This window comes from Lynx rufus, unplaced genomic scaffold (assembly GCF_022079265.1).
Source record: "Lynx rufus isolate CCGP_SWC_20201006 ecotype Redwood Valley unplaced genomic scaffold, mLynRuf1.p SCAF_15, whole genome shotgun sequence".
NCBI classification, from domain to species: domain Eukaryota; kingdom Metazoa; phylum Chordata; class Mammalia; order Carnivora; family Felidae; genus Lynx; species Lynx rufus.
In genome coordinates, this window is record NW_025814829.1 from 41190866 (window position 1) to 41207018 (window position 16153).

The 16153-nt window shown below is 36.4% G+C and overlaps 1 protein-coding gene across 1 annotated transcript in view; it reads left to right on the forward strand.

Annotated features, from left to right (window-relative positions):
• Nucleotides 1-16153, forward strand: part of HMCN1 (hemicentin 1) — a 465916-nt gene that overhangs the window by 181324 nt on the left and 268439 nt on the right. Inside the window, exons 7-11 of the mRNA XM_047077306.1 lie at nucleotides 2326-2446; nucleotides 3349-3612; nucleotides 5283-5427; nucleotides 8840-8961; nucleotides 14345-14620. Of these exons, the coding sequence (XP_046933262.1) occupies nucleotides 2326-2446; nucleotides 3349-3612; nucleotides 5283-5427; nucleotides 8840-8961; nucleotides 14345-14620 (928 nt within the window). The remainder of the gene's footprint in view (nucleotides 1-2325; nucleotides 2447-3348; nucleotides 3613-5282; nucleotides 5428-8839; nucleotides 8962-14344; nucleotides 14621-16153) is intronic.

Sequence of the window (16153 nt, forward strand, 5' to 3'; positions counted from 1 at the left end):
TAGTTTTTGCAGGTTTTGCTCAATGAGAAAAAAATATGGTAGTAAAAGGGACATATCTCCTTCTCTTTCCTCTCCTGGTTGCTAAATAACAAGAATCGCAGTGATTTCAGGAAGGCTGTGTAGTTTGCAGAGCTCTGGAAGTGGCATGTTTTTTTTTTCAATATATGAAATTTTTTGTCAAATTGGTTTCCATACAACACCCAGTGCTCATCCCAAAAGGTGCCCTCCTCAATACCCATCACCCACCCTCCCCTCCCTCCCACCCCCATCAACCCTCAGTTTCTTCTCAGTTTTTAAGAGTCTCTTATGCTTTGGCTCTCTTCCACTCTGACCTCTTTTTTTTTTTTTCCTTCCCCTCCCCCATGGGTTTCTGTTAAGTTTCTCAGGATCCACATAAGAGTGAAACCATATGGTATCTGTCTTTCTCTGTATGGCTTATTTCACTTAGCATCACACTCTCCAGTTCCATCTACGTTGCTACAAAGGGCCATATTTCATTCCTTCTCATTGCCATGTACTACTCCATTGTGTATATAAACCACAATTTCTTTATCCATTCATCAGTTGATGGACATGTAGGTTCTTTCCATAATTTGGCTATTGTTGAGAGTGCTGCTATAAACATTGGGGTCCAAGTGCCCCTATGCATCAGTACTCCTGTATCCCTTGGGTAAATTCCTAGCAGGGAAGTGGCATGTTTTTAATCATGGTCTGCCTTAATATGGCTGTTTATCAGATTGCAATTTTATATATAATTATATATAATATAGGCATGCATATTTCTAGTGCATTCTATCAATGCTGCTATCATGTGGTCATTTTACTTTGAGAGAGAATCTTGGTGATCAATGTAATAAAATATGGTGAACTCTTTTTCTTTCTTTTTTTAATGTTTATTTTTTATTTTGGGGGGCGGGGAAGAGAGAACACGCAGAGGATCCCAAGCGGGCTCCATTCTGACAGCAGAGAGCCCAGTGTGGAGCTCTAACTCATGAACCATGAGATCATGACCTGAGCCGAAGTCAGAAGCTTAACTGACTGAGGCACCCAGACACCCCTGGTGAACTCTTATTCATAAATGTTAGGTGGGTTTTTGAAATGTCGATTCCTAGACTCCACTCACCATACATTCTGATTCAGTAAATCTGGGTTGGAGTCTACATTTTTAAGAAACAACCTGAGTGATTTTGTATAGCTGTAGATGAAGGTGCTCCTCAGCTCTTATTTTGAAAGACGTTGAGATAGAGGCTAACTCTGACTTACCTTGCTCTTGGGAGACAATGTAGCACTCTGGTGAAGACCTGGGAGCCTGACCTTACCATTAAAACCCCACCTCTGCAGTTAAGAAGCCTTGTGAACTTAGAAAGCTACTTAATGACTTAGTGCCCCATCTGTTTATCAGTGCAGTGGTGATAATGATGATATATATCTGATAGAATTGTAACGAAAATTAAATTAGCCAATGTATTTAAAGAGTCTGGACATAGAGGGAGCACTCAGTAAACATTAGTGTTACTATTTTATCCTGTGGCCTTCATCCAAATTATTTATTATTTATCCACATATGAGTCATTTCAGTGCAGAGCTATTCAATATTTAGTCCAGCCATCATCCCCTTTAGGAGGTTTTAGCCGAACTACAGGCTAGTCTATGTTGCTTTTATGTATTTTTGCATACCATTTATGTGTTTCTAATACTGCATCATATTAAAGCTTTCTGTTTCTCCATCAGTCTCCCTCATTAGCCATGAGTACTTAGAGGATGGGGACCATGTTTTATGCACATTTGTGTCTCAAGCACCCAGTGCTTTTGCTAGGACGCTGCTGAGCTGAGGATGCTGGTTGGCCAAAATCTGGATAGTGGTCAGCTCTCAGTGCTCGTCCTGGCTGTATCTTCCCAGATGCAAAGAAGGAGATCTTTTCCAGAGTCAAACTTGGATAGTGTTTAGGGGAGAAGATTTAGTCATCCATTCATTTCATCGATATTTGTTGAATGTCCACCATGTAAAACCACAATGATCCATGTCCTTATGGAGCTTTTACAGATTAACTTCAGGGGTATTCACTAGTGACTCAACATCTATATCTTATACCATTGGGCCAGTGTATTACTGAATTTTATTTTAGAACAATCCCTTGGGATATGCGTTATAAAACTTGCATTGAAGGTGTAGAATCATAGTTAAGTTTAGAACACCCAGATCAGAGCCTCAATTATTGGACATCAGTCCTAATTAAACACTTTGTAGTTTCCCATACCAGGTAGTGTTTATTGTGACCAGCAACCTGGATCAACTCACGGGGTTTGTCGTTAAACATTTTTCAGACTTCTAGCAGTGGAAGGCACTCTGTTCGCATCACCGGCCTTAGTACGATTGATTTCAGAGCTGGTTTTTCCCGAAAGCCCACCCTGGATTTCAAAAAAACAGTCAGCAGACCAGTGCAAGGTTTGTATGCGCGTATTACCAAAGTTGACGTAGTAGACATCCAAGTGCAAAACATTGCTCAGATTGTCTGTGATTTTATAATTTTGTGGAATTCAACAGAATTGGGAGTTATATTCTTGGCCTCATCACTTTTTTCTCGAAGTGTAAGACCAGTGATATTAAAATTACTCAGCTTGTTAAAAATTAAGATTCCTGGGCCTCACCCCAGATCTCCTGAATTAGAACCAAATTAGGTTGGACCCAGGAATATGCACTATATCAAGCACCCCAGTTGATTCCTAAACTTACTGAACTTTGAAAACTACTGACGTATATCTTGAGATTTTTACTAACATCTATAAATTACCTTGTTGTCAAGGTGAAAAATGAGGGTTTTATGTGTGTAGATGGCTAAAAAATTAAAGACATTATGTGCCATTGTATGTTCAAAGATAAAATTATTGCTGCTTTTTAAACCTTGTTCTTATTTTATTCATGCAAGATTATAGGTTTATAGATAAAAAGATGTTTAATCGTACCGTGACTCCTTAAATTTATTTTTTTCTGATCATTCTTTTATTACTACAATTACTGGAAGGATACACATAGTGAATCCTTAAAAATTAAATATTTATGTAATTAAACATCAAGTAATACAGTATTCACAATTCTGATTTTTCTATGTATGATATTATTAAAATACCATAAAAATAATTAATTAGGATTTCCTAAGTTTCTCTGGTCATGAATAACTGTCTTTAACGTAGTAGAAAAGATTCTATAATTAGGCCACAATTTGTTCGACAGTTTGTAGTACTCATATTTATGATACTTCTCTCTTATTGTAGTTCAAAGATTTATCTAATAAATAACTCAATTGTACATTACTTATTAGTAATAATAATAAAGTCTTTCTCCTCTAGGAATTCCTACTTATGTGCTGCTGAATACTTCTGGAATTTCCATCCCAGCCAGAGTAGATCGTCTTGAACTTCTGAGTATCTCAGGCAGTTCTCTGAAGACTATCCCTGTTAAATATTACCCTGACCGAAAACCTTATGGCTTGTGGAATATTTCTGACTTTATACCACCAAATGAAGCCTTCTTTCTCAGAGTCACAGGCTATGATAAGGATGATTATCTCTTCCAGAGGGTTTCAAGTGTTTCCTTCTCTAGTATCATCCCAGGTGAGACATCATTTTATAAGACCCTGGAGTATTGATAGTTTAAGGGAGTACTGTGGTCCTATAGTAAAGAATGGACTATAAAATAAAGAATAATATCTTCACATTATTACTGGGTTGTCAAATTGATGGACATTTACACTTAGGTAACATAATTTTTCTTAATCATAAAAAGCACATCCAGAGTTTCATGTGAAGTCTCACTGACTGCAGACCTGAAAATTCTGATTGGTGCAATCAGTGTAACAACTGGGAAATTCTGGTACTCTTACTCCCCCTAAAAAAAAAAAAAAAAAAAAAAGCCTGGCACACACGCTCAGTGTTTGATCAAGCTACCCAAATTGGCCAAATGGGCTAAATGCTTATCAATGATTGTCAGAAACCTACTTTGTGAATAGTAATTCATTGTAAACATCTGGTGATGATTCTGCCTTTATGTGATAAGTTGGCAGTTAATCAGTAAGCTAGTTACTCATATATTTGCTGTTGTATAGAGATGAGAACGTAGATTAAGGATTCTTTGGAAGCATGAGGTAGCATTTCAGTTTGTCTCTACTCTTGCTATTTCTCAAGGCTAATGACAACTGTGATAAAAACTTTGGCACTGTAGCCAAAACTGTGGATATGCAAATCTGTAGAAGGATTATTTCTAATATTGTACTATTGGATGGAGGGACAACAATTTATCATTTATACATAAGGTTGTAATTTGAGAAATTCAGAAACAACTGTACAGCTATTCTTTAATGGTTGTCGAACGGCGAGATTAGAACCAACCTCAGTATTTCCTCATAGTTAGTTGTCTTACCCCTAAATTGAATACTGCAAAATCTGTTGGATTCTTAAAAATCAAGTTTTTTTCCCATTATTTTTGGGAAAACAATTACTGTATGACCTCAATTCTTTTTTTTTTTTTAAGTTTACTTATTTTTGAGAGAGAGACAGAGACAGCATGAGCAGGGGAGGGGCAGAGAGAAAGGGAGACCTAGAATCTGAAACAGGGTCCAGGCTCCAGGCTCCAGGCTCCAAGCTGGCAGCACAGAGCCCGACGTGGGGCTTGAACTCACGAACCGTGAGATCATGACTTGAGCTGAAGTCAGATGCTTAACCCACTGAACCACCCTAAGCGCCCCAAGAGGCCTCGTCTTTTTGTAGAACCCGTGGGCAATGTAGCAAGATGGTGCTGGGGGGGCACAGCAAGGAAGTTACATTCAGTACCCAGACTTTTTTGGTCCAGGTGAGGTGACTTGCTAATGGCAGGGCTTCCCCCTACCATCTGCTAGCTAAGGTGTATGACTTCAATTCTAAGCCATGTAGGTCCTTTTCATATATTTACATTTTTTAAATAACAATAGATTCTATAGTGGAGGAGGTATTGTAACTTATTCGGTAGCCTTTGTTTGTTTGTTTTTTCTATATTGGTAGCACAAAAAATAGTGTCTTAAAAAATAGAGTCTCAGGTTTAATGAATACGTTAGTAAGGGGTCCATGGAGAGATCCAGAAATTAATGGGGTTTGAACAAAGAAAGATAATTAAAGTGATTTTTAGTGATTTAGATTAATTGGAATGCAGAGGGTTTACTAGAATAATTAAGGTTTGAAGATTTTGAATGGATTAACAGGAAGTACCCAATATTATTGTGACCTTGTTGCCCATGTTCTATTTTTCCTAGATGCTCCCAAAGTTACAATGCCCATGAAAACCCCGGGATACTACTTGCAGCCAGGCCACATTTCCTGCTCTGTTGAGAGTCTTTTACCCTTTACCTTGAGCTTTGTCAGAAATGGAGTTACACTTGGAGTAGACCAGTATTTAAGGTGTGTACATGTTTTATTAGCAGTTATAGAAAGCATTAAACATCTAAATACAAACAGATACTTATTTTAATGTGCTTTTTCGCTGGAAATTCCCATTTATTTGTTCCATAGTCTTGGAATATAGCAGTGAACAAAACAGGCGCAGATCTGTGCCCTTATGGAGATTTTATTATAATGGAGAAAGAAAACAGATATGTGTTTTATGATATGTTAATTTCTCATTTATAATGTGTTAAATATGTTAATTTAGTAAGTGCTAGAATTCATTCAAGGGTTGATTCAGGTTTTATAGAATCTGGATGTTATATAACTTGACGGTCTCTTGTTAAGCCCAAGAATACAAAATTATGAGTATAAAGTTAGGTACTAAACTTTGGAAGGGTCCTCGCAAAAGAGAAGAGTTTAAGCTTTGTTGGCTTTGGGGCAAACAAATCTCTGAATATAATTGAGAGATGGGGTGCATGTGGTTTTGGCCAACTTGCAGTTTTAAAATTCAGGATAAGGGACATTTGAGCAAAGACCTAAACATGGTGAGAGATGATCATGCAGATAGATATCTAGGAAAAAGGATTTGCATGCCAGGAACAGTTAGTGCAAATACACAAGGCTGGAGCTGACTGGGCATGGGGGAAAGAAAGACAGGAAGGAAGCCAGTGTGGCTGGAGTGCAGTGAGCCAGGAGAAGGGTAGAGGATGGGGTTCGGGAAGTGAAGTGTGCTGGGACAGCAGGTGGAGGGAGAGCATGTGTGGCTACTGCACGTAACAATCAGTGGGAGTGGGTGAGGAAGCACTGATCTTCCTTGTGAAGATGGCTGGCTTTTTTAGATAAATATAAATAATCAATGAGAAAATTGAGTAGACCTTGAAATCTGGAGGATGATTTCTGGAATTTTTTTTTAATCTTACTAATGAAACAAACTACATTTGGAGAAAAACTCTAGAAATTATTTTACAAAATTTCTATGCTGTTGATTCAATAGTAATATAAATAACTTCCATAAAATGCTAAATATTTGACAGTATTAGCCTATTTAATCTCTTTAGGGGGTCATTTTAAGCAAAAACTATGGCAGGAATATTCAGTATAACTTTAGAAAAAAATTCCACTATTTGAAGATTGAACTGTATTACTTCCTGCTACTTTTTTTATATTGTGTATCTTAATGATTCCCTAAGCTCCATGTTTAATAACCAGCAACATAACTGACCAGGATATTAAATGATGAAGCTACATAACTGCCTGATGAAATCAAATAATTCTGTTTCATGTTTAAATAGTAACATGTTTCAAAGACACTTGAGATTCTTTATAAATATTAATTCATTAATTCCACACAATTCCTGGGAGGTAAGCCACAAGAATTCTTTCATTTTTCCAGCTCTGTGGCCCAGAGATGTGACATGCCTTGCTGACATATATTAAGCTCTTTGTGTGTAAGAGGCTAAAGACAGAATTTGGCATGGGTGGTGATGGATTGATACTCTAACCCTGATTCACTCACAAGTCCCTGCCCTAGATTTCCTAATAACTTGAGACATGTGACTTAATCTTTGTTATGTGAGTCGCTATGGTCACTAGGGGATGTAAGAGAGAATTAGTTTGCATTAGCAGCAGGACACATTTCTATTTGACATGTTCTTTCCTTATTCCAAAGGTCATGCCTTCAAAACTTCTTAGAGTTTTAATGTTAACTGAGAAGACTACATGAAAAAAGAGAATTATTTTCACGTAATATTTCATAAATGAGAGGAGCAAGTATCACTGTCAAGAATATTCTTTACGTAATCTCACCCTGTTTACGTGCCTTTGAACTAATTACTTATCCTTCTTCCTGAATCTCGACTTACTTGTTTTTAAAACGAGGAACTAGAAGAATTGTCACTATCTGTTTCTAAAATATCCATGTGTCTAAGTTTTGATGAATCCTAACGTTGTGTGCTTGGGTCCGAACTAGGCATTGCAGAAAACACGACACACTGTATGTATTTCAAACTTCTGCCTCCCTGGAACTTACCAGTACCTCTTAGACGATGACAGTTATAAACTTGGACTTAGCTTACTGCCCTTAGGCATTAAAGATATAGCTTAGGTGATGACTGTGGCTTAGAGTACACTCATACTCCTTTTTCTTCTGAATGGAGCAGTAAGGACTACTGACACCTCATGCATACATGGTTGAAAGGAAACATTAACTAAAGTGAATATTCTGTTACTAAAATATATGGAACAGTGACCTTGCTTATTTTGTCCCTTTTCTGATGAATAGGAACCTGTGCCTTCACTTTCTCTTACAAAGTCTAGATTAGTGATAAATACACATTAAGAGCTCAGTAAGTTCTTCTTGGCTTTTTGATGACAGGTATGTTTTTTTTTTTTTTTGGACAGCAAGAGATCTGGTGTTATAACTGAGCTATTATATCTCATACCACTTTCAGACTTCAGTGTACGGTGTCTTTTGCCTCTGCAATGGGCTTTTCATCTCATCTATGTCTTGAATGTTAAAGAAGGTTAAACATAGCTATGGATGAGTGTAAGAAGAAAATTAGGAAAATAGTTATGATTTTCAATTCTATTTTAAAATAAGATAATGCCTATTTTGTAGATTATTGGAATCCTTTAAAGTATTAATATCTATTAACTAATTAGATATGAAATATCTATCAGAATTAAATATCTATTACTAAAACACTTCGAAAAAATAGAAAGCAATTTGAACAGTGTTAAAGGCCAAAGAATAAGTATTTATTAAATGAATGGATACATATTATAGCAAATGGGTTTTTTTAACCTAAATGACAGGTTTGATAATAAAACGGGTAATTTTTTTCTTTTGTCAACGTATACATAGATTGAACCAGATATGTTCCATAGCCTTATATGGAGCTTATATACAAGAAAATTAAAAAGAACTTTTTGGGATCAAAAAGTCAATTTTCTACCTTCAAACTCATGAATTACCTTGTTGAATTGCTTTGGTTGAGAACCTCTACTGAACAAGACCCAAAACTGGAAATAATATGGAAGGAGAGAGGATTTAAGGAGTGTTTCTCTATTAAATCTTTATCTTATATTTTCACATAGCCAGAAAATGTTTCCCTAAAGAAATTCACAAACTCTGTATCTTGCCTTTGGTGTGCCTTTTGCTCAGAGAGCTTAACTTTCTTCTTCTTTTTTTAATATGAAATTTATTGTCAAATTGGTTTCCATACAACACCCAGTGCTCATCCCAATAGGTGCCCTCCTCAATGCCTTTCTAATTAAAAGGTGTATAATTTTAAGCTATGAGGAACTCTGTAGTTTCATCTGCTTATTTTTACATCGTTCTTTTGAATGAATACTTCCAAAAAATCACTGCTTTCAATTTTGTCTTGCTTTTGTCGTAACTAAAATGGTTTCTATTTTCTTGCCCCAGGGAATCTGCCAGTGTGAACTGGGAGATTGAAAAGGTCACTTTGTCTGATGAAGGTGCCTATGAGTGCATGGCTGTCAGCAGTGCGGGGACTGGACGGGCACAGACATTTTTTGATGTGTCAGGTAAGTAATTGTCACTAATTGCTTTGCAGTTGCCTGGAAATTAGTGCAGCTATGGAAATGGGATGTTTGATAATCCTGGCTTCACTACATATTAGCTGTGTGACCTTCCTTGGGACAAGCATTTAAGGACTCAGTGCCTTGGTTTCCCCAAACTATAATAGGAAGATAATTATCAGTAACAGTCTCTTATCTCATTGAGAAATGTGAGGTTACATGAGATAGTATAAACTCACATAGAAGAGAGCCTGGCACATAGAAACACTTAATAGACCCTAGCCATCATTGTTATTGTTCTTGTACTATTATCATTATTATTGTAGGCTCTCTTAATAGATATTTTTTGAAAAGATCACCTAGCATTTTTATTAAAATTGAAAGAAATTTAAAGAAAGGAAGGGATAAAATTTAAGAAAAGGGAGAGATCTATTCTGGGAATAACAAGGTTAAATTTCCCATTTTCTTTCCCATATTTGTAATAAGCAGACTGTTTTTATGAATGCATTCTGACATTAAATTCATGACAGTGAAAGTGATCATGTTCAAGAAACACAGGACCTCAGTGGCTACAGTATTGGTATTAAGAAGAGTGGAAGAAATGCTAATTATTTCACAGTAGATAGTATGTTTCCTACAAATAAATGGGAGACAAAACTCATTGCTTTTTATTTATTTTTGAGAGAGAGAGACAGAACCTGAGCTGGGGAGGGGCAGAGAGAGAGAGGGAGACACAGAATCCAAAGCAAGCTCCAGGCGCTGAGCTGTCAGCACAGAGCCCGACACGGGGCCCGAACTCACAACCTGTGAGATCATGACCTGAGCTGAAGTCAGATGCTTAACCGACTGAGCCACCCAGACACCCCAAAACTCATTGCTTTCTAAGGTAGAATATATTTTAGCGAAAAAGTCATTTTTCCTTTAATCTCCCAGAATTCTTAGGACACAAAAAGATTATCATTTTTAACCAATGATCAGGATTTAAGCCACTTACTCAGAACATATCTAGAATTTATTAGAAAGTTTGTTTTGATTGAATTATTTTCTACCTGTCTTATAGACTTGTGTTGCTGTGTGTTTAATAGTAACCCTATTCTGACCTAAATGTAGCTGCTGAGTTTATAACATTGTCTATACCTACTTTTAGTGTGGATGTGCGTTTTCTTTAGGCAATTTAACACAAAAGCAACTGTATAACTGTAGGACTGTTTAGAAGTCTAGGATTTATGTTTGTTATCAATAAGTCCAAGCTGAACTTTAAAACAGAGGCATGCAACATGTTCTTCTTGGCGTGAATTTATTTGTATTCTCTTATTCTTAGAAAAATAAAGCTTGTCTCCTGAAACAATTCAGTTGACATGCATCATAAACTATTCATTTTTTTTTCATCGCCAGTAATTATGAAAAGCATTGGAATTGTGTCAACGTTCCTCAGCTTCTGGGAAAACAAACACTTGAACACTTGACTATTTTTTCCCAACAATATTAATTGAGAGAAAGACAACAGGGAAAGAAGTTTGAGTGAGTTGATTTAGACATCTTGCATAAACAACTAGGAAGTGCCAGTAAGAATTTGTGAACTGACTCTTAAGAATTTGACTCTGTAGTGTCAGTAACTTCCATATGTGTGTTGTACACATGCCCCATTAGTTTAATTTGTGCCAGCCAAGCAGTGGTATCACTAGGAAATTATAACGTGCCCAAGCCAGTGTTCAGGAATTATGTCCCACTCAGTCAATTATGAAAGAAGGAACAGAAGCACTGATGGTAACAGCAGTGACTGTGATGGCAGAAATAACAAGCAAGTGCCCCTTTGGACTTGGAAGAATAGACATTTCTTGCCAGGTTCACTGTTGCCTCAAACCTCCACCCACTTCTGAATCCCCTGTAGCCTGGGCTGAGATCCCAGCAGTTAGCTAAAGGCATGCTGGAATCAAGTGCAAATTCATAGGACAGTTAGGTCTTATATTTTGGAAAGGAGTGTTGGAAAACAAGGCATTTTGAGATAGTGATGTTCTGGTGTCACTATGGACACGAATTTATTTTGTAAAGTCAAAGGACACCCAAGCACAGTTTGAAGAAAAGCTAAAGTTCTACCAATATGTTACCCTAATTTTTTATTCCAGCATTTTCTTCTAGCTGACATGTGTAAGGATTTTTAGTTCATGGAAAATGTTGATTATTGAATGTTTTAGATGCAAAATGGGTATAAAAAGCATTGTACTTCTTTTATTACATATAAACATACAGAAACAAACGAGTAGAGTTGCAGAAACACGAAAAACTCTTTTCAAGGAATAATTGCTAATTTAGTACGGTTACAAAGTTACATTAATTTTCTTCACTGAATTTCTTTCTTAACACAATGCCCTCCCCTGAGGGAGTACACGCACAGAGTACTAAAATTCTGGGTTTACATAAAATACCGGGAATACAGAAAACTTGTCAGGGGCATGTCAGTGACAGACAATCTTAAATTATAATTACAGGATATTGTATTAGAACAGGATAAGGGCTTGGAAATAATCTTGTACCACCTTGTCATTCTGTAGCTAAAGAAACTTAGGCCTGGAGCAGGCGGTGACCCATTATGATTATAGGGATGAGAAGAAGGTTCCTGGCCTCCTGGCTCCCTGTTCAGTGATCTTTACCTAATGTCACAAGGCCTATACTTGTCATTCTTCTCTCAGTTATGAGGTTCTGAGGTTTCATCTCTGGTTCCCTAATTCTAGCCTTAGTCATTCTTTTACTTAGGAAGGGCTGTCCCTCAAACTTCTAGGACCAGGCTATTTCTGATAATCTATTGTCTTGGCCTCCTTTGCACACTGTTGTCATTCTCCCTCATCGTTTCCCCCAACCCCACAAATTTAGTTATGCGTGCATAAATATTTAAGTTTATACACTATTTATTATCTCTAGTTATTTAGGCAGCAATGATATTGTATGTCATTCTTTCAAACCTTATCTGTTCCCATATATTATTAGAAAGTTAGCATTTTACATATTTCAATTTATGTTTGAAAAGGGATTAGACTCTGAGGTGGGGTTTGTATACAAGAAGGTTATTTCTAGGAAAATGCACTGGTAAGGAAGTAACAGAAGTGGAAGAATTTAAATTGTGATATAGTCACTGCTAGGGCCTTACTGGATCCCACAGGGAATTCTGGAGCTGTCATGGCCCTGAATCAAGGCAAGAGAACCTCGATTTGTTTCCTCATTAAGTGGTCACTGAATGATGGGTGCCCTGGAAAGGGGGGATTTACCCTGAGCATGTTAGCTCCCTTGGCTGTGAGCTGTATATAACCAAGAAGCATAGCAGCCAGGGAAATGAGTACCTATATCCTTAAGAGGACTCTGGGCATGTGCCCAGCATTCCCTACATGCCTAATGTACAATTTTCCATTTTCTAAAAATCTCAAAAAATACCTAGTTTAGTTGAGGAAGTTTGTGTCAAAAGAACAAAAAAGAAAACCATACAAACATCATGTGGCCTTCATAAAGATCTCGATAGAATGTGAACACATGTACTTATGATGACTTTCAGGTCTTTGATGGTCTATACCATCTTGGATATGAGAGTCATAGAGCATTAGAACTAGAAAGGGTCTTTAAGATAACCTAATTTGATTATCTCATTTTTCAGACAGGGAAGCAAACCCTGTGGATAAATTGACTTATCTAAGGTCACATACCTAGAGAGAGAACTAAGCAGCCTGTGGTTGACAGATTCAGTACGTAAAAACATAGAGTGCCCAATTAAATTTGAATCTCATATAAGTATGTCTGAAATATTTCATGAGGCATATGTACACAAGAATATTATTTGATGTTTATCTGAAATTCAAATTTAACAAAGTTTCTCGTATATTCTGTCGAGCCTAGCCAGACTCCAGAGCTTTCTAACTTTGTCGTGTCCTCTTTCCACATGATTCATCAACCATTTTCTTAAGAGATTTTAAGAACATAGCAGAATGATAAAATTTTGTTTTTTAAAAGATAATTTAAAATAGGATCTACTCTTCTAAATGTTTCGAAAGCAGGATAAATATAAAGGAAAATATGAAAAATATACACATTTCTGTCCCTCAGAGATTACCACTATGGTTTTGGCATATTATTTCCAGGGTTTTTTTTTTTCCAGGCTTATGATTCATCTGCACTTATATATGGTTTTAAATAAATAAGAATAAAATTTGATCTTGAACATCTAATACTCTTTCATATTTAAACTAAACAGGCACATGGGTTTCCAGCTGGAATAGCTCACTGCAGTTTTATTGCTGTATTATTGCTGAATAATAGCTTGTTACAGCAGATCGTTTTAAAGCATTTGGGCAGAACATGTTTTAGGGGGGCATTTGTATTTATTCTCAAACCTAGCTAGAGTAATATGATTCTCTCTAGAATGTTGGCTAAATATCTAATTAGTAAGTTATTTTTGACGGCATTTGAAATGTGCATGACTTATTCAATACCTTTTGTGTGCATGGTTTCATGTGTACAATTTTATTAAAGGCCTATGCCTACTCTTAACTTGTCCTGCAGTCAAAACATCCCTTGTTCCTTTGGGGGAACATTTGTCATACTCTGCTGTTGCACTGTCTTCTTAATGAGATTGTAGCCCTTTGAAACCAATATTATCATATTTAGTATACTATCATCTACCATACTTTGTGTCCTCTTTTCTCTAAAACACCAAATGAGCATTTTTAAATTAAAAAAAAATCCATAAATGCTACCTTCTTCAAAACCCAAAAATTTGCCTCATTCCCCAATCCCTAAATTAGTCTAGTGATACCCTTTTGCCAAGGCTTTTTGATTCTCACATCTATAATTTATAAATTTAAACTTGGGTATGCTTTGGTGTGTGAACAAGCACTTCTTTTCTTTTCTTTTCTTTTCTTTTCTTTTCTTTTCTTTTCTTTTCTTTTCTTTTCTTTTCTTTTCTTTTCTTTTCTTTTCTTTTCTTTTCTTTTCTTTTCTTTTTTACATTGAGGATTAAAGGCACTAAAAGCATATCCTGTGCATGGTGTCTTCAGGCTACAAGTGCCTGTGCTATTATTCACTTTTACACTACGGTGTTTTCAATTAGAGAACATTCAAATCTTCCCATTGAAGACATAACATCTAAAACCACAGTGTTCGGCAAATGTGATAAAAATCAGGTGGTCGTTTTTTGTTTTTTTTTAGAACATGTACTACTTTTTTAAAGTATCTTTTAACTAGATAATTTTCTTGGGGTCAAAGACATATATACTAATTAATAAGCTGTCTTCTGCATCTTCCCTACCAGGTTCTCAATATACACTCATTACATTTTTAAACTACATCTATAAGGGAGCAAACTGGCTATTAGGTCTCTTGATTTGAATCTTTTCGTTTCACCCAGAGCCCCCTCCAGTCATCCAAGTGCCTGATAATGTCACAGTCACTCCTGGAGAAAGAGCAGTTTTGACATGTCTCGTCATCAGCGCGGTGGATTACAATGTAACCTGGCAGAGGAATGACAGAGATGTCAGACTGGCAGACCCAGCAAGGATGAGGATCCTGGCCAACCTCTCATTGGAGCTAAGGGGTGTGAAGTTCAGTGATGCTGGGGAGTATCATTGTGTAGTCTCCAATGAAGGAGGATCATCAGCTGCTTCGGTTTTCCTCACGGTGCAAGGTATGTGTGTATGATAACTTCAGAGTTACAGTGCCTTTCTCTCTTCTTCATTTGATCTCTATTCCCTTAAGTTTGGTTTCTCTATTCCCTTAGGTTGGCTATGACAATAACAATATCTACCCAAACAATTACTATTTTGAATGACAGAGTCCTTATGGATCTTAGGTGGCCTAAAGCTGACCAAACTGGAAACTAAAACATCACTAACAAATAGGTGACGTTTTAAGACAAACACAACCAACCAGTCCTAGAGTTGGAGACCTTTATTTTAAGAAAATGTAAATAGAAATTGTCTCTGGATGATTTAATAGTTTTAAATTCCCAAGTCTATCATGTGGACTTAAAAATTCTAATTGTTGTAATGATTGGATAAAAGTCTTTCCCGAGTTGAGTATTACATTATTTCTGATGTAACTAATTTGCTTATATCTTTTTAAAGTAAGATTTAAGATGTTTCTCATCTTGGTGAAATTTTATTAAATATTAGCAGAGTTGTTTTTATCTTATTTATCTTATACACACAAGATAATAAACTAAGGGTAAGCCAATCTTTAATTATGCCTTTAGAGACAAAATGTTAGGTAGCTGAAAACAGTGTGTTAACAATGTGGTTTAATGGCTACCAACTATATATATATATATAGATAGATCAAATGAAGGTCAGAATCTGTTCCAGTGAATCTCTTCCAATAGAATCATATTTAGCTTCTAAACGTCTGTACCAGCTGAGAGCCTTAATGTAATGAGCAAATTACTATTGCCAGTTTTACACTGTTAAGCTGAAAGATTTAGTTACCACCTCAACAGAATATTTCATTTCAAATCCTCGATGTGGGAGACTGATTGCATCAGGATTGTGTCTGGCTATCTGGTTATGACATCAGAAACAACTTTTTGCCATGCCTGAAGTAACACTCTCAGATGATGTTTTTAACAAGATTATCTAAGAAAATGACCACTGAGACTCAAGGCTAGCGCTTAGAGTGTTATTAGAAGCAGAAAAGTAAAACTACTATGAGAATTAGCAAATTGGTCATCTGATTCTAGTTTTCTCGCTGGTATTTAAGACCTGTTCTGCAGTCTGAATGTACATCTCTTTTGTTAGTGGATCTGGTGAAACCTCTAGGGAAACATTGCTTTTGTAGATGGTTCACTGCATTTCCACATGGTAGACAGCCTAGATCATTTGAGTCAATCCAAGTGGTAACCTGAGTTACCAGAATTTTGAAACTGTTCTTTACTAAACTGATTGTTTCAGATAGAACAAAACGCTAATGGACTTTGGAAAATTTGATCTTGGTTCTTCACTTGAAGTCCCTTAGAATAGGAATGTAAACTAAAATCAGAACCTTCCTAGTTTCCTCGGGTTAACTTTTCAATGTATTAGCATCCTATTTAGTTGATTACACCAGTGATTCTCAAACTTCCATGGATAAAGAATTGTCCCAGGCACAAATTTTCTGGTTTAAAATCGCATATCTGTGGCTGCTGCAATCTCTCCTCATGTAACAGTAAAATATCAATAAGGACCTC